The following is a 23,619-nucleotide window of genomic DNA, read 5'->3' as shown; positions in this document are numbered from 1 at the left end:
CTAATATTTAAGCCTGAGAAGATTTAACATAAAAGCCATGCATTGTCAGTGTCTTGTTTCATGACATTTCTTTGTGGGCTGTCATTCTCAAAATCCTGAGAAATGACAACTTTGTCAAGAATGTAACACATGGTATGATCAACTTTAGTGATAGAATGGTGTGGCAATATGACCCGCATATGCTGCAAGTCATATAGCAATGCATGGCATATACATATACCTAAATATATACGGCAATTTTCGCTCACGGCCAACTCCGCCAACACCAACATCGGATTTTCTGACTCGGGGCTCTTAACGCTATTGTGTTAGAAACATTGTAGAAACTGCTTCAGGTAGTGGTCAAGACTGCAATTACGGTGTGAAGCCTCAATTCCTCAAAAGCACAACAAGTACTTGTTTGTATCACCTTTTAATGAGATCAGTTTAAAACATACATACAGACATGGAAAACAGGGGGAAGACGGGAGATGGAAATTCAAGACGATGAGAAAACGAGAACAAGGTGAAGGTGGGAGCCAATGTTTTGACAAGTGGGCTTGTCTTTTTCAATGCAGACATGAAGTAGGAGGCACTAAACACTACTGAAATTGAAGGTAGTGATGATGAGCTATTGCCAACCACTCCCATGTGCACCAGTCAGCCTGGTGCAGTGATTAAAGCCACACTATGACCGTGTTCCTGAAAGCTGGCCATGTCCCACTAAATCTGCCCATTCGATCCCCTAGTCTGCACTTCTCTGTATTCGACACTGGTTAAGCCTCATCCTCTACTGTCACTTCTCTGGGAATGTAAGGAGTCCCTCTTACCTCCTCTTATCCTCAACTAATTACTTAGCCTTGAGTGGCAGGATTGTGGTGTGGATGCATGTGTCAATGGTCTGTGGTAACACATGAGCTTTGGTGACATGAGCCACCTCCTGCTTCCCTCACAAAGCCAAGTAATACACTTTGCATATATATTGAACTGGTCACATTAAAAAGTGATGTAATTATCTATTTGTTGTGCTCTCGTTGAATCTAGGCTTCATACCACAATCAATGGGTTAACGTCAAAATGAAAAAAAGAAAAAGAAGTTACGTCTGCCCTCATTTATGAATTATTGCTACCTACAACAGCCACCCCAGGAACTTGGTCGAAATCTCGGTGTGTATTGTGCCAAAGCAGAATAAAATCATCCAGACAACACTTGGGGTTCAATAACAAGATGTATTATTTAACATGTACATATCTCAATCAGTATATGATCAATCAACACAGAATCACATTTATAGGTGTTGCCAACAATTAATAATTAGCACAAATTGGACATAAGAGAAGAACACATTACAACAGAAGCATGGTACTCCTAATATTTAAATTGAGCATAATAAGAACAACATAACACACACACACAACCAGGTGAAAAATATATGCAGTATCTCAGAGATAACTTCTTTTTAAGGAGCCTAGATTTCCCATTTTTCAAAGTCCCATGTTAATGTGTCATGTGAATTCTAGCAGATTTTGACAAATGGAAGAGCAAGCACCTTTCTGAGAACATTAATAAGCCTGTTTAAAATATCATTCTAGGATGACAATTATCACATGCACCAGCACCGCCACACTGTTATAAGTTATGTCCATCCTAAGAACTCCATGCAGAGAAGTGAAAGCAATGGGTTACGTCAGCCAAACAGGGACCACTTAACTCTGCCTGCTCACAGTGAGCCACTGATCATACTGCAATCCTTGCAAATGGCATTATGCATTGAACAAATAGCAGTGGACAATGGGTGAGTCCTTTGCCTATTTCTCGTTCTCGAATGGCTCACGCAACCCAGTTTTCACTGTATTGCACAGAAGGTGAGAAAATGTGTATGTCTTGTTAAATGATCAAATAAGGGCATAAAAACAATGGTGTTTCGACACTAAAAAATTAAGGCATTTTTGTCACATCTTGTATATGGCACCAATCACACAACCATCACTGTAATATGCATCAGCCAGTGCCTTTTAAACACGAAACCTTCAGTTAGAATCTTAGCATCAAAGCTTCACTTGAAGCTAGCAATATTCTGGAAGCTATACCATCTCAAGCCAGTGCACATGCAACTTGTGAGAGCACCTGCACAGGGCGGTTAACAGAAAAATGTAGTTCTGGGGGCAGAATATTGGCTGAACAAAACTAGTGAAAAATTACTTTTTCATGAAATAGCACCTTAACATAGGCATGCTAAAACCCTACCAATACTACACACAGTACATATGTGCTTGTTGTGCTGTTATTTATGAAGGCATCAGTCATTTGCACAAGCAAAGCACCAACTACTGCAGACTGCCTTCAAAGCCAGGCCATGCTTTAGTTACACAGTGGTTAGATTGGAAGTTAAATTGCTTGCTGCACACACGTTTATTGGTAGAACCAAAATGTCAAGGACACCATGGAAGACTGAAGTGCCCTGAACTTGCAAATAAGTGCCTTTTGACATATTTGAATGATGCTATGAGTAAACATCCTCATTTTATACACTTTCAAACAGCACTACTGAATGTGCTTTTAGCAAGCTAATGAACATGCATACATCCCAATGATAGCAAATGATAGCAATGCTTTAGATGCAGCATGACTTTTCATTTTTAAGCAGAGTGAACTGCACAGCACTGACTTTCTAAGAAAAGTAATGCTACAATTGCCAAGATGATAATGCAACAAACAGTTTGTCTACAGGTAGACAAAGACAGTTTTTAATGCAGATATTGGCATGCTACCCTCTTTGTGCTATCGTCTTCATTAACAGTATTGCACTTTAAATGTCCACTAGGCCGATTTGTTTTAGACCTTCCTTCAAATAATGTACAAAAATCTAAAAGGCTTTCCAGTATACTGTAGCCACGATAAAATACAAGAGCATTATTAGACATGGTTTGCACAACAGTAGTTTTAGAATAGGGAACCAAGAACTGGCAGTACACAGAGCTTGGGCTGGCCAGAGTTGGCTTTACAAGAGTGAGATGGCTTTAGAATAGCAAATGATGTGTCTGTTATCCATTTCCTGCATGCAATTTGATGCAAAGACAATATCTGTACTATGTCTGCCTGCTTCAAGCTCTAGAAATTAAAACTGAGATAAAGAGATGAAGCCCTTTACATAATAATCGCTTGTTTCTGCTGATCTGTGCCAGAGGATTAACACACACTGCACTTCTTCTGACATTGCATTTCCATGGTGGTGAATCCATAGGGGGCACATACAACCAAGTTTAGAGACACAGTTATTGTAATGCAGTCTTGAACAGCATTGCTCTAATTCTCAATCTTTGTGGCAAAGGTAAGATGATGGAAAGCAAAAGGCTGATGCACCAATCACTTCTTCAGAACTTAAGGCACAGTGCACAGCAGCAAAACAGCAGTAAACTAGTGGCTCCTGCAGTGACCAGTGCCACAACATTAACCAAAGTCAGCTTTGCATGGATGTGCCATTTTTAAACTTCTTGTAGGTCAAACACTAACAGAAATTTTAAAGGGTGGTTTGTGCACTGCGCTTCCGCAGCAGTGAAAGGTTGCTTCTTTGCGTACCCAAAATGATAGGGTCCCCTGTTCTGAAGCTTTCTGAAACAAGTTCCAAGACAATTTGCTAGTCGTACATATTAAGAAATTACAAAATATCTTAAAATCTTAAACAGCAGCACAAAGAGAGAGAGAGAGCGCGACAGAGTCACAATACCTCCTAAAGATGTATCAACTATTAATGTTAGTAACTTCAGAAGGAAGTTGCAAAATTTAGCGAGCTTTCAGTCAACTAACAACTTTGCCCTCCTGGAGTCTTAGTGGTTTTTTCAGTGATGTAAATAGACAATAAACTATTCAAGAAAAATTCTTCAAGGAATCTTCATTAAGTTTAATGAAGTGCAACGCCTCATTCCCATTTTATCTCATGGAGGATATGCACCTCTACTTGTCACTATTTACAAAATCATACCGAAGCGATTAGTGAGCCATCTGGGCACATCAAAGCTGCTTGCTTAAATGATCTGATACAGTTTCTGATACAGTTTTAGCAAAATTGGGAGTTGCTTTGCCTTTTTGCATTTCAACTGCTGGCTCACCAATGCAGCCATTAACTCAAAGCTATAGTTTAAAAAATAATAAGGAAGACATCTATGAACAAAGAACAATTACAAGTCATCATCATCACTTTGCAACTTAAATGAGGCGTTTTGGGCTGCGAGCTGGCGACTTTGTCCAAAAAAAGTTACCAACACCGAGTTTGAAAAAGAGCAACCTATTTACGGCATATGACATACAGTGACCTAAGACTGAGTCATTAATGAAAAATAACACAGGTGGCCAAGTCACCTGCAGTACTGCCTTTCAATGGTTCAGAGTTCCCATAGGTAGTAGATCTTGGGGTTTTTTACTTTCTTTTTTTTTTGGTATGCAATCATGAACCAATAAACGTTCTCCAGCACTTGCTCTGGCTGCCAAATGTACAAGCTATTGTTTACAAAACAAGAAGCAATGCTAGAAAATGTGAAAGAATTAATGGCTCATGCCTTCCTTACTGCTGTATATTAAGTGTTCTCCTAATGTCACAAGCGTGAGAAAAATGTTCACATTTATTACCAAAATTAATCTTGACTAGTCCATAATTCTACTGAAAATTGCAACTGCTAACACTGTTAAACTAACAACACAGAGGCTGAAAACTTACTGTGTTATCAGCTGGACAGGTTCAGCTTTTACAATCAGCAGCATTCAAAAGTTGCAATGTAAGCTGTGCAGCAGCATCTGCTCAACATGTGCACTACAGTGACCTACATATAAACTCAAGGCTGGCAAGCTACAGGTAATAATGAGTATGTGTCTCAGATAGTACAGTTACTAATCTGTACAATAATAAAACATACTAGAGCATTTTTTTTAGCAAAAGGAATGTTAAAACCCAAACAATGTAACAAAGTAAAAACAATCCTGAGCCAAGTCTTACCAAATATTCAACATAAATTATCAATAAATGGGATATAACCAAAACCTGCAGAAAGTATCTGAGCAAGAACATTTTTCTCTTTTAATTAACAGCTACATCCATTTCAAGACAACTACATGCAAAATTTTCTGTGATGTAATTAAAGATTACATGCAAAGCATTACTCAGAAAAACAACAAACACTTGCAAACACACCACAAAACAGAACCACTAATAATTTTTAAAAGTTTACTAACCTTATCTGTACAAAACAAATGTCACTAATAAGTACACAGGAGCTTATTAAGAACATTAAATTCACTTCAACTAACTTTTTATGTAATGTTAGATGTACACCATGCCAATTGCAGCTTATTCAGCTTGTCACATGTGCCTGTAGTAAGGATGTGACCTCTTATAAATATTTTATTGCAAAATGCATTAATAGAATAATGACAATAGAAACTATTCAGCTTAGAGGAGGTTCAGAGCTAAGTTTCTTCAAGTGAAATGGCCACAAAATGCTTGGTGCTGCTTTGTTCTTTTTTTTTTTATAAAGAAAGCAAATTGAATGGAGTCTGCTACACTAAAGGTTATTCACATAAAATTTGCACACTAACTTTGAATGTTCCCTGAAAGGTTGCAATTTGGAAATCCTCATATCAATAAAACACTCACACAAATTAGTTGCACCAGTGACACCTTAGTCTACCATTGCAAACAAAAGTATGGAGACAATGTAAAAAACTATAATTTTTTTTTTTCTGGCACAGCCCTAGAGCCAACAAAATGGACATGCACTGCATTGGTTGAAATGCATAGTACATGTCTTTTGCCACTTCATTTCAAGCAGCATATCTAGGCTCACAAAAATTAGTTGTTTTTTTCTCAGAGCCCCCATGGTCTACAGACTTTTGCATGTGCTTGTACCTGTTTTCCATGAGAAGGAAAGCAAAAAAAGTTATTGGGTAAAAAAAAAAAAGTTTCAAAGGTGCATTTTTAGTATGTAGTGTATACATGTCCAGAAACCTGTAGCTAAAGCTACATGTAACAAGAACAGCTGTAGAGAGCAGCAAGAAAGAAAGAAAGAAAGAAAGAAAGAAAGAAAGAAAGAAAGAAAGGAAGAAAGAGAAGACAGTACACAAGCACCGGAGTAATTACATAAGGAAGCCCAAAGAACATGTTGTGCCACCTGGCTGCTCAATCAAAATGCTAGGTACTATGAGCGTCAAAAGTTTTCAAGCAAAGGCTACTATGAAAAAAAAACTGAGTTCCCGCATATTTTGTGCCTACAGCCAGTAGAGAAGTACAACAATGTGTCAGCTGCTCATAATAGCTGCTCACAATTGAACAACATATCACTGCATTTTTTATAAGAGAGGTAATGCGACCTTAGTGAAGACTGACACCAGGAAAAAAAAAAATCTGATTTTCTTAAATGCTGAATCACCAACCGTTTAACAAGTCTTCTTGCATATGGTGATCCAAGACAGAGACTGACTGGCAATTCTTATTTTATGTATTAACCCATGACAAAAGATAAAACAAGGCATATTAATAAGTAGGTTATTAATGTATTTTTCTCACAGAAATATCAGTTCAACTGCACACATAGCAGATGCTGGTGATGCTACAGTGATTCAGTAGACAGGTGCAGCATTAATGCAAGTATCAAACAAACATCAACAAAGCCATAGATAGCCTGCTGGGACTAGAAATTGGGGCATTCCCACAATACAGGATTAGCAACACCTATTCAATTTAAGGAATACTTGTAGCTAGGAAACAAAAGCTTCACCTTGTTAATTACTTCAAAAATGCAGCAAAGCATATTAGTTGTCACATATTGGAAAAAGAATCTCGTTAAATGAGTGGACTAATGGCATGTCTGACTTAGGTGCATTGGTGCAGTTTTTCCTGGCTTTTCTATACCAAGATGTGCTTCGATTGCATTTCATCAATTTGACCTGTGAGAGCAGCTCCTCGCCAGGGATTTAAATAACTGTCCCAATGTAGTCCAGCCATACATACCAGGAGTGACCACGTCACAAAGCAGGTAATCTAAAAGCAAAAGTGTTACGAAAACACAAATGCCATGCACATAAGACTTAACAATGGACACATGGGACCTATACGACGACAAATCTTGTACAAGTTTATGCATTTGTGCTGGGTCATTTTGCACGATACATGCATTGAGAAAATCAGCAATGTCCAAAACAACACAACAATGAAAGCACACCAGTCTCATCAGTACTATCAATATGGATAACAAATAACACAGTGCTCCTTGGGAGGCGTTTGCTGCCAACTCTCCATGTCTTGTTCTAGTGTCACTTCGGATCACATCACACCAGTTCAGGCTGTAAAGGCAAGCTTTAGGAAAATAGGTCTTATGTCAGGTCACCCCCCTATAAAAATAAGTTTGTTTGGTCTTTTTTCTTTTTTTTAATACAGAAATATCCCTGTGCTCGATCACCTACTGAAAATAATTATCTAAAAACTAAACTTTTAGAACATTAGCACCAAACATCGAGCAATATTTCTTGCCTGAAATATTGCTCAATGCTGTTAATCATAGGAAAAAGACAAAAAAGATTAGACAAGCCACTGCAAGGCAGCAATAATGTTTCCTTTCTTTCTCACCCATTTCATTACTTAATAAAGCACTTGGAATTTGAGCATTTCTGCTGCGCAGGTGCAACAAAATAGGAGAGTTGACTTGGTGCACAAATGTAAGCACTGTCATCTTAAAGGCAGACAAGGGTACAAACTGCATCTCCAGCAAGGCATGCTTCTACAAAGCACTGCTTTCAGGGCTCAGGTGTGCAGACAGGCTGAAAGTTTTTTCAAAAGAACCGACTGGGACCTCCTCATTAGACAAAATATGCTTAAAGCTGCACAGAGGATACACAAAATTCCGCATAGGATAAGTACCATTAAAAACTTAAAATGCTGGTAAACTTTGCATACAACCTTTTGCATGTGCCTGTTTTCATGACTCTGCAAGATCAGTTATTCTGCTTACCATAGTCTCTGGGCAAGTTCAGCATAGGTGCAGTTGTGTGTGCCTTTCGATATATGTACAGATTTACAGCATAAATTGGGACTACATGACTCATCTCCACAAGTAGTAGAAAGCTCTGATTATTTACAGTTAAAATACCACAGAGAAAACAAGCAAATACTCTGACTTAGGCACGGTTCAACTAGTGTCAAGTTTCATATGTCAATCAACTAAAACTCATAGAAGACAGTACTTCTGATGCACTAACACAGAGTCAGATGCAAAGCACCTTTCTCAGGTTAGATTATAGAGTCCTCATAATAAACTTAATGCAAAGCACGTGAGCAAGCATCAGTTTTATAAGCCAACAAAGCTACACGACTAGGTAATTATACTCAAGTAAGGTATTCCCTCCTGCAGAGTGCCCAAGGCACTGGGAACATTTAAAATATACTACTACATACTATATATGATTTAAGAACAGCAAGGTTAAAATATGTGTAACAAGCCACAGTTAATTCAGTATAACACATTTCAGATAAGGTCCTAAAAACATTACAGTACACCAAACACACCAACTGCCAGCGATAAGGCATCAGGAGGATATCTGACAGGGAAGATGCTTCTTGCCATCTCAGCAGTTATCCTACTACAAACTCCAGAACTCACGTAGAGGCACTGAAGCATTGTTGAATGTTTTTCCACAGCAATATCTGAAAGCAGGCGTCCTACTAAGACATCACTGGCAAGTGATCACCATGTAGAACCACCAGTCAACTTCACACAGTTATAACACAGGAAAAGAGGGAGTCACAGAGCCAGATCTCAAGGCCCAGTCTCAATTATATGGCACTGCATAATGACATACATTTACGGCTGATGCAAATTCTCGGATGAACAACAAAGGCAGCAGCCCCAGATCTCTTATGCTGGCCAGGTGCAGTGACAAAAAGTCCGGTGGCTCTGTTTCTGGCACCTGCAAGAAAGAAACTGGCTGTCACAGGTAAGCTTGTTCACATAAAAACAGATCCCTCTCAAGTTTCCTTTTTTTTTTCGGATAATGTTATTCGCTAAAAAAGAACAAAAGACTGGCCTCACTCTGGCCCCCAGCAGTTGAGTAGCCTAATGTCAAATCAATTTAATAATGATTCAAGGGAAGTTAATAGCAAACTTTAGCTTTTTTTCTTGCAGATAAGAACAATCATTGTAAAAAAGAACACTGCATGGAGGTTAAAAAATCATAAAAATCATACAGATTGAAAAAATATTACAAGCTGGTCACAACCATAATTTTCACGAAATAGCCAAGGTCAGAACAGTTATGCTAGGTTTATTTAAATGCATTTAAGTAATGTAAATGTTGCTACACCTTTCATTGTTGCAAACTAAATCAAAAGATGCCACAGGCATCTTTTAATTTAATTAAACTGGCCTGCGCAGCAATACTTCATGAGACGCCGGTGGTGGGGCACACCCCAGAGTGATGCCACGGGCTCCCGTGTTCCCACTAGCAGTGGCCGCACCTGTACATGGAAGTGTGTTCTTTTGCGCTCTGAACAAACTTACCAAGATTATACACTGGTTTTATGGAGATTGTGATGGTGCACTGAGAAAGCCTGAATGAACAAGCCAGTTAGAAAAAAACAGTTGGCGACTGCATTTTGAGTCATTGCTCATTCATGAGAGATCTACCCTCCCCCTTTTTTCCCTGCAAGGTATTACAACTACATTAAGTACATCATGAAATCGCCCACTCCTGAAAAAACAACACCCTTGTACATGGAAGCTAGCTTCAGCAGCTGAACTGCTTTACCACCCCTGCACAGCACAGCATTCGTAGAAAACATAAGTCCAGCACTGGGGTGTCTTGAACAACGGGGCATGACAGATGAGATTTAAAATCCTAAAGCTTATACGGATAAATTTTGACCACCTGGGGTTCTTTGACATGCACCTAAATCTAAGCACACAAGCGCTGTTGCATTCCACCCCCCTGTAGTATGTGATTGCTGGAAGAGGGATTCTATTTTGTGACCTTGTAATCAGCAGCAAAACAGCATAGCGACCATGCTACCACAGCGAGTTTTAGGAGCGAGGCGGGTACTCACATGGTTGCCGTATGCACCTACTAAGCAATGGCTTGCTAGAGCTGCCCTTAACATCTGCCTTAAAGATAAATTAAATTATGGTGGGTAATGCCCTGAGGCACCTCACAGGATATGAGATATGCTGTAGTGGGCGGCTCTGGATTCATTTTGAGCACCTATGTTTTTGTACCGTGAACCCAAAGCACAGAGAACAAGCATTTTTTTTTAATTCTGCCGCCATCAGAATATGGCCACCGCAACTGGGTGTCACACCCTCAAACTCGTGGTCAGCAGCAGAACCACTGAGCCATAGCGACAGGTATCACTTAAAAATGGCAGGAACTTATTGCAAGTCTCCCAGCATAGGGCAGGTGTGCGCAGTAACCATTTCTTGGCCAGCAGTGTACAGTAAAACCCCATTGATATGTTTTAGGGAACCATGTAAACAGAATGCAAGATCCAGAAAAATGCAACATCTGACAATGCTTGCAGCAGCATTGCTGATAAGACACACAGAAACCTTATTTGCAGTTGAATAGGAAGCTAACAAACTATGGAAAACCCACTCAGTAAAACTTGTTACCACTGCCTGGCAGTTACATTGAATGGTAAACATCTTTTTTGAAGTGACTAACTAACTAGCAACACTAACTGAAGCTTGTAATTTCCACCTGGTGCTTGGGGTAAATCTTCAATAACAAAAGCCTCTTTTCGTGCACTCACAGCCCTTTTTCAGTTTCTGTGCAGCCTTATGCTATATCAAAGCAACTGCGCAAGGTATCGAGAGACATGAGACAGCACCCATGAATGTGTGTGTTGTGCCAACTGCTTGTGCCTACATCCACTTCTTGGCTTTTGACTTCATGAATAGTTCAGATCAGTGACTGGCGATGATCTGAACATGGCTATCGTACTGTGTTCTGCATGGCAGGTTCTGCAAAATAACCACTTTCAGTGGTGACACGTGATGGGAAACATAGGTGCCGCCAACAGGCTATACAGTGTCGGTGGTGTGTTGGTGCAGTTTTTCGGACGGAACAACCAGGAAAGGAAGCATAACAAACAGGAGAAACAACTTAACAAACCCATGTCTATATAGAAACTAAACGTGATTGGCACTTCAGAGCATAAGCGAAGAAAACGTAACAAAACAGGAATGTATAAAGAAGCTCTACTGTACTTAATTTGCCCAATTTCTGCCCCAAGGACGAACTGCACCACTGTTGTGAAGTATCACTGATATGAAAGGTTTTACAAAAGGTCCATGGCAAAGGAAAACAGTGTAAATTAACGTCTTACTGAGTGTGTTTCTGGAGGCAGGCAAGAAGCCATCATACTGATGCTTGGCCGTTGGGAATGTCAGTCAGCAGCTGCACCAGGAGTGGGGGCAGATCACTGACAGATCCACCCCAGTGCCAGCCACATGGGATCAATGGATGACTGAGGCCCTCTTGCACCCGACGGATGCTACCTGCATGCACCATAAAGCAAGCCACATTACAATATGTGCTGTGTTCAAAATAGATAAGTAAATTATAAGAAGAAGAAACACAAATGAGGTGAACCACACCAACGTAGAGTGGGACAAATAATTTCTTGAGCAAATAATTTCGTTCGGGACCATTTTATACACTTCTGCAGGTACATTTGATAAACATTGCTCTATCTCACATCTATCAAGTGTTAGCTGTTTTGCACCTTCTAAGTGTGACATCCTTGGGATTCTACTTACGCACAAGTGTCATGTATTCCTTCCTCTGAAGCTCGTCCTGCTTGTCGCAGTAGCTCAACAGTTAAGTTGGTATTCTGCTCACAACGGTCCATTTACTCTTCAACCTTTCTACACTCTTGCGACTCCACTGGTCAGCACTGCTGCCCGAACTTAATCTACAGAGAATTATTGCTGTACCTTTTTGAGAAAACAAGGGCTTGCAAAAGCTGAATTATGGAGATACAGCAGTAAACACCAATTAATTTGATTCCACTTTTTTATATTTTTTTTCTTTATTCAATCCCTCTTAAAGGTCACCATAGTATTTCCCAGTGAAAGGACAGAAATGGGTGTGTGTATGTTTCTACATGCATGTGTTTGTATGCAGAATTTTTTTCCTAACATCAGCACAGGAAAACAGAAAGCCTAGCCATGAAGAAAATTTGTGAGAGATGTACATTTTGCAGCACGTGAGCTTGACTTAAGTGAGCACCAAAAGTGTATGTGCACGTAGCTAATACCACAATCTCTCACTTGCTTTTAAAGACCATTGAAATTGAAGGCTATTGAAATATTGTTGTGGCTCGAGGTAGTGTTTAGGCAAGGATTCCTCCAGGCACAGGGATGAGTACATCCGGGAGTAGGAGTGAAGGAAAAAGGTTTATTTTGCATTTACACCGGCTCCAGATATGGAAACTCACTCAATGTAGGAGCACATTAAACGTCTTAATCACATCAGGACATGTTAGCATGCTCTCACTTCACCAAATGTCTCCGCTTTTTGAACAGTTTTTTTCCCTAGGAGACTAGACTAGGGAATCTGATGAATGTATCTCAGCCAATCATAATCACCGAATTAGTTGCAAGCTCCCTCCCATGCTATTGCGCCGTTCTGCCGGCTCCGTCTCCTATGCTGCACCATCGCCCCCGCATACGTCGCAATCGCCTTGCAATCTGGGAAACCACGGTGGACGCAGTTCCCACAGTACTCCTTGACATTGGTCCCTTTTATCAATTAGTAGACTCTCAGTGACGGTCAGCTTGCAGTGACCCTTCACGGTTGTTACCCCATCTACAGAATCTGGTGGTTATTGTTTCCTAAGGCAAGCTTCTTTGTTGACCCGTGAACGGTCTGCATCAATGTCAGGATGGGTGCTGAAGAAAGGGGGGGAGTGCCTCGTGGGAAACATGTAAGGAATTTCCTTTGCCGTGTTGAAACATAAGAATATGCACGCCTGATTTGCTCCTTTGTGTGAGCATGCAGAAGGGATCTAATAAGGCTTGGAGATCTCAATGATCTCTGATTTTTTATGTTTATTGAAAGCGACCATGTGACTGAGGCATAAGCAGAGACTACGATGCCTCTAAGGCATTACAGGTATCTTTTTAAAGGGGCACTTCAACACTTTTTATCCAAGCCATACAAAGCATTTCAAATGAAAGGACAGAATTTTAGAACTATTTTGCATGAAAAAGTATTTCAATGCGTTTAGTAGACACAGAGTTAGCGGCATTCAAACGTCACCCTACATCCCCTCCGCAGTGCTCGTGCTCCTTCTTCAAGGGCTTGCACTGCGGAGGCTACAACAGAGCAGGGCGGTGCCCATAACGTTTTGCTCACCAAACCCCACAGTGGCAAGCAGTTTAAATTGGGTTTTAGATGCTCACATAGACACCACTACTTCTGGTTATGGTGCCTACAACACGCTAAGTTAAACTCGGAGAATGCCATTTAACAAGGATTGTCAAAGCCGCTCATCTTGCTTAACCGGTGCCGTTCATTTTGACCACTCTCACCACCTTTGCAGCCCACAACTTCACACCGAAGTAGGTGTTTCACATTCATTTTTATTCAAAGGTGTTAAGAATGCCGAGCTGCGAAACAAGACTGCCACACAGTTACGACAGGGCGACACGACGCGCACCTCTCCCTCTCCGTCGCTGCAGCTGGGAGGCGTTCGAAGAAGCGGCCTTTGCGCTGGAATCCGCCGCCTTCCTCCAGCCCCTTCAACATTGTGACGGAACTAGTTCGGTGCGTGAACAATGATTCCGGAGTTCCCCAACGCGGAGCTGATTTGACACGCATAGACAAGCTGCCGCGGGAACGACGTATTTTTGTGCTTCTCACGCTTCGGCGTGGCACGGAACAACGAGCGACCCTCGATCGGCACCGATAGTTCCCGGAACGGCACCCCGCCAACGCCGTCGTCGGGCATCAGAGCGCGGTTGCCTTTGTGTACGTAAACTGATCTGCAGAGCAGCGGCGAGTTGGTGATGAGTAAACGAACAGTCGCCGCGTCGTATGACCGGCGGATCGAGTGTATAAAAACTGTGGTTGTGCGAATGCTGAGGACACTTCTCTTGAGCAGTCATGTTAGACTGAGACACTTCTCTTGAGCAGTCATGTTAGACTGAGACACTTCTCTTGAGCAGTCATGTTAGACTGATTCACTTCTCTCATGCAGTCATGTTGGACTGATACTCTTTTTCTCAAGCAGTCATGTTAGACTGATTTAATTTCTGTAAATAAACCCTTTCCTCGTTCTCGATGAGAAACAGTTCTTCACTTCATCAACGATCTCAGCGTAAATAAGTTGGACGACGGCATGGGCCAGCTACCTTCGAATTCATGCCGTACTCCAATCTTGGCAAAGGACCACGGACGATGGGATTGAGCCCCCAATCCTGACAAAGGCCAGTGAAGTGCATCTCCCACAAATTCCACAGCCTGGAATGCGACAAGCAATGTCTGCACTACTTGTGTTCAAGTGAGTCAATCAGGGTGTCTACCAACCTGGAAAACCGGGAAAACTGGCAATTATCAGGGATTTCGCGCAGTCTGGAAATATTCGGAAAACTCAGGGAATTTGTGTTTATATCAGGGAAAATTACCGTATTTACTCAAATCTAGGCCGACCCCGATTCTAAGCTGACCCCCTAAAGTTCGAAGCCAACAAAAAAATATATATGTTACCTCGAATGAAGGCCGAACAAAAAAAGCGAGGACAGCGTTCACAAAATGCAAACAGCATTTATTGAATCTGAACGTGCAGAGCTCATTCAATGTCGTTGTCGCTGTGTTCCTTGTCACTGTCACCTTCAAACAGTGCACTATCTTCCTTACCGTCAAACGCATTAGATATGCTGCACTTTTTAAAGGCGCACACGATCAAAGTACCTGGGATGTCATCCCCTGCTGCAGCTACCCACCCCACCAGCTGCGATAGCGATGCACATTTGATGTGACCCGTTGCCGTTAGCGTGTGTTCTTCGTCAGTCAACCAGTCCGTGTAATATTTCCACAGACGATCCTTCAAAGGTTTGTTGATGCAGACATCAAGTGGCTGCAACTGGCCTGTCATGCCACCCAGTATCACAGCGAGGCCCATGTTCGCTTGGGCGAGCGCAGCCTTCATGTTGTCGGTCAAGTGCCCACGGTAAGAGTCGATGACAAGGAGCGAGTTCTTTATCAAAAGGGCTCCTGGACGCCATTGCCACACAATCTTAACCCACTCTTCCACCATCGCACCCGTCATCCACCCGTTCTCATTTGCCCACACAATGACATTTCTTGGGAAAGTTTCTCGAGCAGGCAGTGTCTTCCTTTTAAATATCATATAAGGAGGGAGTTTATGCCTTCAGCTGTGCAGCACAGCATCACAGTTGTGCGCTGCTTCTCCTAGCCGGCAGAGCGCACCTTCACCTCCTTGGCACCCTTTTCATTCATGGTGCACGCCACTGGCATATCAAAATACACAGCCGTCTGGTCGGCGTTGACGATTTGCCCAAGGTTGTAGCTTGCCACTTCTCTCTTTCACAGCATGTAGCACTGAAAAGCTATCAGCTTTTCTTCGAAATCATTTGGCAGCTTCTGGGTGATTGAAGTGCGACGTCGGAGGCTGAAGCCGAAGCGCTTAATGAATTTCTGAAGCCAGCCCCAGCTGTCTTTTAAATCCTTTGGCGTTAGGCCTCGCTCCCTCGAAAGTTCACAAGCTTTCGCTTAGAGCACTTCTGTTGTCACTGGAAAAGCAGCTGCTCTCTGCGTCCGAATAAAGTCATCCAAAACTGTCTCCACTTCATGTTGATGGCCTTTCTTTGGTCTGCTAAATGCCATCCTTGTTGCAGCGCACGCAAAAAGCTGCTGTCGTTGTCCCCTCCAATGACGGATGTTTTTCTCGTCAACACCGCAGTTCCGCCTGGCTTGAAGATTCGACGATGCCTCTGTGGCTATCTATCACGACTTTTCGCTTGAAAGCGGCACTGTAGTGGCATCTCCTGCTTGGTGCCATCGATAACACCATGCCGCACACCGATACGGCCGACACGACACAGGTCAAAATGGCGACCTCGCCTGTGTACGGTTGGCTACTTGCATAGCTAGTAGTGGCTGCGATACTGACTTTTCTAGATGGCGCTATCTATGCACCATATTTAGCAGTTTCAATGAAAAACTGGCGTGTTTATTAGAATCCTCGAATCTAAGCCGGCCCTAGAGGTTGGAATATGATTATTTGAAAAAACTATCGGCCTAGATTCGAATAAATACGGTAGCTATAATTTTATTGAAAGGGAATGAAAGTCATGCTAATGCTGGCTCGAGTAACAGAGAGGAATTGTAACGATTCGCCTTTGACTTTGCGTCATTGTCTGAAGGAGTTGCCAGTGTACAGTCAATGACGGATTTTCCGGACAGCCGATTTTTGATACATGCCCAATAATTTGGATGGCTTCACAGCACCACCATGTACCCCATAGAGTCAATGTCTAAGAACCAGGCATGTACCCAGGCCCCCACCCGTGAAATTAGGTGCCATACCTCTCCCCTCCCTGCCCACGCCACCACTCTTCACACTTATTCCTTAAGCGCCGACAAATCAATCTATTCGGCGATCAACATTTTGCTGCCTTTAACAGCGAAAGCTGTAATCGCTAACCTTCCGTAGTTTTTTCGGCATCCGTCAACAGAAAAAATCATCATGTGGGCCGATCCTGGTGATAGTGCAGAAAGAGTCCAAGCTCAATGGCACATACCCCTGTGGGCTCGGGAACCTGTAACGCGCCCTTCGGGATCTTCGGGGTGGGCCCACGTATGGGGAGTGCTTAACGCCTGCTTCACCTCCGCCCCGGTTCAGCCCGGCATTCCACTACTTTCGGGATCGGCCCATGTATGGGGAGTGCTTAATGCTTGCTTCACCTCCGCTGCAGATCGGCCCGGCATTACACTACCGTAGGGATCGGCCTACGTACAAGGAGTGCTTAACGCCTGCTTCACCTCCGCCGGGGGTCGGCCTGGTGTTGCACTATCTTCGGCATCTGCCCACATATGGGGAGTACTTAACGCCTGCTTCACCTTTGCCGCAGGTCAGCCTGATATTGCAGTACTTTGGGCCAACCCGCAGCGGAGGTGAAGCACTTAGCTTTTTGTTTGAGAGCTTTGACTGTCGTCAGCTTTCGCTGCCATTCCATCTTCACAGAGTGGAATCGTCAATTTTTTTGCTGCTTTTGGATGGCGGTAGTTATCGGCATCTCCTGGGGTGTGAAGGTCAGTTTTCTCATCGATTCGGTGCCCGTGCAATTAACTCAACATGAGTTCAGTTATCACCATGTATTCAATGATCACATGCATCGCTGCTGCTTCGTTATCTCAACCTTCTTTGTTTAGACTGTTCAAGGGACCAGGAAAGGGATTTGGTTCGTAGTCAGCTGGTCTGCATGCTCGTGGAACGAGTTGCGGCTGGGAAGACACCGGTTGCGTTTAACTTTTCCTTTTGCTTCATTATTTCTAGAGTGGCGGCTCGTCACGACGCTGGCAGATCCTCGGAACCATATACCTGTGATGTAGGCTAGATAAGGTGGAAAATAAAACAATGTGAAACAGCATTTATCATCAGACCCTGCAATAACCATTAAACCAATAAGCAATATGACTGTCACCCGTTACCTCGTCGGGTTTTTCCCTAATTGTACAACACTTTTCGTGCAAAATTGGCAACTGGAAACAAGAGTTGCAAGGAGTTGAGAAATTAAGCGATCTACTAAGGGAGAGAGCCAAGGCAACAGTCAAACAAGAAGGAAAAGCAAAAATTAACAAATTTAACCGTTGTGAAAATAATTATGGATCAACACCTTCTTATTTAAAAAGGAAGTAGAGAAAACGCCGCCGGAAGTGGAAAATAATTCTGTGTGTCTTGAATGACGCTTCTACAGTTATCAGTCGAGCCACCTGATCTAATCTTCCGCGGTAGGCTCAGTACATCCAGAACCACAGCGTCTTGCGCTCTACGCGGTTATACAGGACTGGTGACTATGCATCATTACGCAACTTCTTAAATAACAACACAAGTCGGTTTTGGCACTTAGCTAACAGTAAACGAGGGATCCAAAGGAACCTGTGATTGTTCTGCAAATATATATTTCTCTACAATTCTTCCAGAGCTAACTAAAAAAATGCTACTAGAAATGTTTATTTTACACTATAGCTTGTTTACTTGTCCTTGGCAGTGTTCTTCCTGTGCTTCTTTCATGCATGAGTTTATTTGATGTGGTTCTTTATTTGCCAAGTAAAGGAGAGGTGCATCTCACAGGCACACCTGTGAGATACACCTTATTTCAATTCCCTTTTGCGGGTTTACGCATCTTTATGGGGAATGGGGGGCATTATTCACATTTGCACTAGCAAAGGTACCTGGCCCCCTCATTTGCATAGAAAATTTACCGTGGATACTCCCCCCTCCCGAAACAAAAAATCCTGGGTACGTGCCCGATAAGAACGCTAGGTCGAGCTGCTTCGACGTTCGCTATTAAGCTTTTTGCCATTCAATGCCGTGTTTTTCCTTCAAAGAATTTGCCGCTGTCAGCAATGGCACTGACTCCGCCTTTGTAATCCTCACGATTGACTTCGAAGCTCAGAAAGTACAGCGCGTTGCACAATGCCGGTTCCCGAAATTCAGCTTCGCCTCAACACAGAACTGTTACACAGGGAAGCATATGTCAAGTATTTCGGTGAAGCTTAAGCGTGGGAAGGGGTAATGGTCACGGAACACAGTATGTATTAATACATGCGTGCACCCGCCGCCTCCTGTTACAGTAAATTGGACGTTGACTGTACAACTGACCAAGATGATGCTTCAAATGGTCCATGGGGCGAACGCGCGGCGGAGGAGGACGAGACCAGAAAGGACCAATGCATTGAGGAATGAACGGGAGAGGAAGTGTGCCGCCGCTTCTTTGAAGGGGCTTGAGCTCAAAAAATGAAGTGTTGGCTGACGCCGAGATGTAGGTGTACCTCATTACCAAAATAAACTCTTTAAAGCAGTGAAACACAACACTGAGGCGTTGTGCGCTGGCTGAGAGTATGTCAGGACAGTTGAGGTTGACTTTCCAGATGCTGAGAGAAAATCCCACTTGCAATATAGTTCTGGACTGAAACCAATGAACTTGCTATCAGTTGATAGATATAGCTAATATTAAAAATATTTGATTCTGTATGCATCTTTTTATTCGTATTTGAAAATGTTTGAGTCAATTTACAATGGGCTTAACCATTTTTTTCAAAAATATTTTATTCACTGTGCATTTTACTAACGCCTCCCTTTTGTCTTCTTTTTGAATAATATAAACACTACTCCTCACTATTCAAACTGGATTAAGTCGTTTTTAATTGTTAACATGCTTACTAGAGAGTGACAGCATCGGGCAACATGGTGTTAGTCTGTTTTGACATAAAACAGAGTTCTGTGTCACTCAGGGAATTTTGCAAAAGCACTCAAGGAAAACCTGGAAAACTCGGGGAATTTGGAAATGTCAGCTTGGTAGACGTCCTGGTCAACACAAAAGCGAAATACACACTGCACCGCGCAGATGCGCACTGTGATAGTCATAGAGTTTCTCACTATAACACCTAGAGAGAAATCTGGTGCCACCGTCTACGGGAGTTTCCTAAGCGGCACTGTGCAGTCATGGGAATGACAGTATATGTGTCTGTGAGGCTTGTGCTGGCTGGTGTTGTAAGAGGCTTTGTCTAAAACGTGGATATGGTAACACAAATAACGCATTCTTAAAGTAAAATCTTGATAAAATGTTTCCATTCACGCATATTACATCTTTACTCACCTACAATGCATGACCAAGCGAAGAAAAGCAAGAACATATGACAAGCTGTTTCAAAGCGAGTGTGAATCTTGTCGTCTGTACCTCAACTTTAGCAGCCCGCTGATACATTTTATGTATCATGTAATTGTACATGCAATAACAAGTTCTCATAGTTAAACAAAACATGTTTTTGTGTAATAATAAAGCTAAAACAGCTTTTTATGTGCTGTTTTAGTAGAAAATGTGTCATTGTGACGGACAGAATGGTGCTTGCCTGGCTCTCCGAGAACAATGCCAATCCGAAGTCACAATATACCAGCATTCCCATGCATACCACAGCGCAGCAGCGCCAGATTTCCCTCTAGGTAATATAGTGAGAAACTCTATGGTGATAGTAGTCGGCAAAACTTCAGCAACGTCACGACTGGCCACAGCATTGTGGAGGCAGCAAAACTCAAGCAGACGACGGCAGCTGAATACGGGAAGTACAAAACTGAATTTCGTGTAGACACTGAATGCAGCAGTATTTCGTGATATTTTAAGACATCAAGTATCATAAACATTGTTAATGTTGAAAACACTTTCGTTGCCACTGATAAAGTTAATATTGCTCGCAACATTCTCACCCGTCTAGCCTATAGTTATATGAGGGTGCCATGGTGTCATCATGTGCATTTTAGATGGTAGGGGTTTGAGAGAGCCGCAGAAAAGCATGACCAATCTTTACATCTGCATTGTGCGTTCCCCACTGCATGGAATTGAGTAATATTTGGCTCAGGTGTTCACGGACGCATTTTCTCTCATCTAGTATGATTTATTTACAACGGTCAAAGAGCGCTGCAGAGCTCATATTAGGATAAGACTACAAAAATGTCTGATTTCTAATGCTCAAACTTTAAATTTCTAACAAACATTTTACATGCATTCCCTAAAGTTACCAGAGTTTCCTGAATAATCTCAAACGTATAATTTGTTAACAGCCAATACTATGAGATAGCTACTAACAAGACCATGCACCATATTTTAACTGGTTCTACTAAAACCAGGCACCCTAAGTAATGTAAAGTATGGAAAATGAGACAGCAAGGTAGGATGTAGCTGAAGGCAAGGAAGATTCACTGCCATACCTGTGCAAAACTTGCGCAACTTGCTGGAGCACCAGATTTGTGTTGTATCATGGGGCTTTAACTTGCTCGGCCATAGCAGGTGAAACCCCATGTCCGAAAGCATTCGTACAGCTGAACATGCAAGATAAACACATAATCATAATACTACTTTATTTAATGGCAGGTTATATACAACTCTGCATCCAACGTGTCCAATACTAGTGCTCTTACCACGAAAATGAGGGCAAAGGCAACATGATGGAGACAGGCGACAAGATAGGACCTAGTCACCTGCAGTATCTCCAACCGGAAGTATTCAGTCATAAAATGTTCATGCTCCATTTCATTTTAATGAATTTATGAAACATGGTACTGTAATTGATACATGAAGTTCAAAATGCAAAAGTAAATGTACAGCTGGAAAGAAATTAACAAAAAAAATTTACAAAAAAAATTAAAAGCATGTAATTAAAGCAATACACTAGGCAAATAATTGCAAGTGACATGTTGCAAGCCCAAGTGCTCCCGAAAACGTATGCAAGTCTGAAAACTCAAGTTGAGCTGATCTGAGACATGACACCATAAATTTTACATGCAAGCTAACTTCAGAAGTGAGAAATCTTAAACGGACTTAGATGACTGCCCTTAGTGACAATGGGCAGTCATTTGGTATGGTAAATATATGGTAAGTCATACTTTGAAGTAAAATAGCAATGGCAACTGGACGATTCCACAAGATATGAAAACAGGTCCAAAAATGGATATTTTAGATTCCAATGAATATTTCATATTTTATGAGCATACCACTTGGTAGCATGAAAGTGAACTTCGTTTCTCTAGTAGTAACTGAATAATTTAGGAGGAAAAAAATACCCAAGTTCTTCAGTGTGGAGGCACCACTTTCGTGCACCAAGACACTCTTGCAAAATTAAGATAACAAATATGAAATATTACAGCTACAAAGAATATGTTCTTTTAGAGCGCAGCTCTTTGGCGTCCGTTCCTGGGTTTCGCGTCGTCGTCGGCGTTGTCGTCGGCCTCGTAACCAGCTCCGCCCCCCTTTCATCCCCCCAGCGCTAGCAGCGACCGACTGATACCGCTGGATGCCGCTGACGCCGCTAGAGAGTCAAGATAACGTGACTGCATAGAACACCGTCGCCGCCATGCAGAAAGAGGAGGAAAGGGTCCCCCCCCCCCTGTTCTTGTGTGGCGGATAGGGTGCTCTTCAGTTGCCGACGCGCCGGTTATTTCACGTAGGCCCCGGCACGTCGACGAATACGTGACCACCTTCCCACGGCTAGACCTGGTTCTTAGCGCTGCGGAAGCGAGGGTATCATATTGTTTGTGTCGGCATCGGCGGCGTTGTCCCTGAAACCAACTCCGCAGCTGGGGTTGACTCACTATCGGCGTCAGCGGCATCAGTCAGTCGCTGCTATCTCTTCCCTCCTCCCTTTATCGTGTTGTCCGCTTGCTGCGCGCGCTTCTGCCCCCATCGTTTGCCGCTGGGTGTACATGCCGCCCCCCTCCCCCCTCTTCCTGCGAGTCTCCGGTTGTCAAAGCGCCGGCTCGAACTTAATTCCTTTCTTCGCTCCTCCTCCAATGCAACCCCTGTGCGGTGGCAATCAGAGAGCCAGATCGGTGGCGGCGGATCTGTATATGTGCACCGCCCGAGCCGAAATTGCCGCTGCCTTTGCTGCGCTCAAATTTCGCATTAGGAAGTAACGTAATCGTCGGTAATTTTTTTGTGTAAAGCATATATGTAAAGAAGAGTAAGCTAGCATTACTTGAGGCTTCTGGGCAGAACAAATATTTTATAAATTTTTCTAAATAGGAGACACTTTTTAAAGGTTGCCACTTTTTTAGAATTTTAAAGTCAATGCATGTAGCTTTTTGAATCCTGGTGGACTGGGAGAACTTAATATGTTCAACAATTGTGATGAATATTGCTGCTGTAGCACAAATACATACTTTTACAAATCGCCTCAAATTTCCCCATTTTGACAAAAAATGAACCCTATTTAGAAACAAAATTTTAAAAATGTGTAATTTTTCTCAGAATATCGCAAACAGCTGTTCACAGACACTGGAAAAACAACATTAAAAACATGTTGCTTTATTTTGTTTGCAACGACAATATAGGTGGTAGAAATGAGAACTTTACCAGGATGCAGCCGGATGTAAGAAAACACAATTATGATTTCAAGCATGGCGTTCTACAATGTCGAACTTTCTGCTGCAATTTCAAGTGCTTAGTCCTCTCCTTGGCCATCGTTCGTGCCCCTGTGTTGTTTGCACTCTCAAATGAGGCTGTTGTAAAAGTAATTTTTCTTCAACATATTGGCAGAGTGTACCAGAATGGGGAGTGGGGTCCACAGGAGGATGTCGCAGACAGAGCAAGTGAAGAAAAAAATGTTGAAAATTTTGCCAGTGCTGTAGCTGCCTTAACCAGAAGCTGCACCAACTCCAGTTGTTTCAGATGCACTGTCTTCTGTTGTCCACTCGACAACTCCAAGACTGGGCACTGCACATCCCATCTTGGAGGCAATGCTTTAGATAATAATGTTTCAGGTATAGGCAATGGTAGCATAACCTGTAATTTCATAAAAGGAATGCCTGAGCGTGAAGCATAGTGTCAACCTGATGCGGACTTCCCCTTGGGTCAATCTAG

At 42.4% G+C, this 23,619-nt stretch overlaps 1 protein-coding gene across 5 annotated transcripts in view; it reads right to left on the bottom strand.

Moving 5' to 3' along the window:
- Positions 1–1,189: 1,189 nt before the first annotated feature.
- The window catches only part of LOC139053388 (endonuclease/exonuclease/phosphatase family domain-containing protein 1-like), a 75,400-nt gene continuing 52,970 nt past the window's right edge, over positions 1,190–23,619 (bottom strand). For 4 of the 5 annotated variants that reach the window (XM_070530404.1, XM_070530425.1, XM_070530410.1 and 1 more), the window contains exons 9-11: positions 20,973–21,083; positions 11,343–11,514; positions 1,190–8,932 (exon numbers count right to left, since the gene is read on the bottom strand). In XM_070530404.1, the coding sequence (XP_070386505.1) occupies positions 11,375–11,514; positions 20,973–21,083 (251 nt within the window). In that variant the 3' untranslated portion in view covers positions 1,190–8,932; positions 11,343–11,374. Of the gene's footprint in view, positions 8,933–9,325; positions 9,480–11,342; positions 11,515–20,972; positions 21,084–23,619 lie in introns of all 5 variants that reach the window. The other variant, XR_011510452.1, reaches the window with a different exon arrangement.

The sequence above is a fragment of the Dermacentor albipictus genome, chromosome 1 (genome assembly GCF_038994185.2).
Source record: "Dermacentor albipictus isolate Rhodes 1998 colony chromosome 1, USDA_Dalb.pri_finalv2, whole genome shotgun sequence".
Lineage (NCBI taxonomy): Eukaryota > Metazoa > Arthropoda > Arachnida > Ixodida > Ixodidae > Dermacentor > Dermacentor albipictus.
The sequence above is the reverse complement of the archived record's forward strand: the minus strand, read 5'-3'. Positions and strand labels throughout refer to the sequence as shown.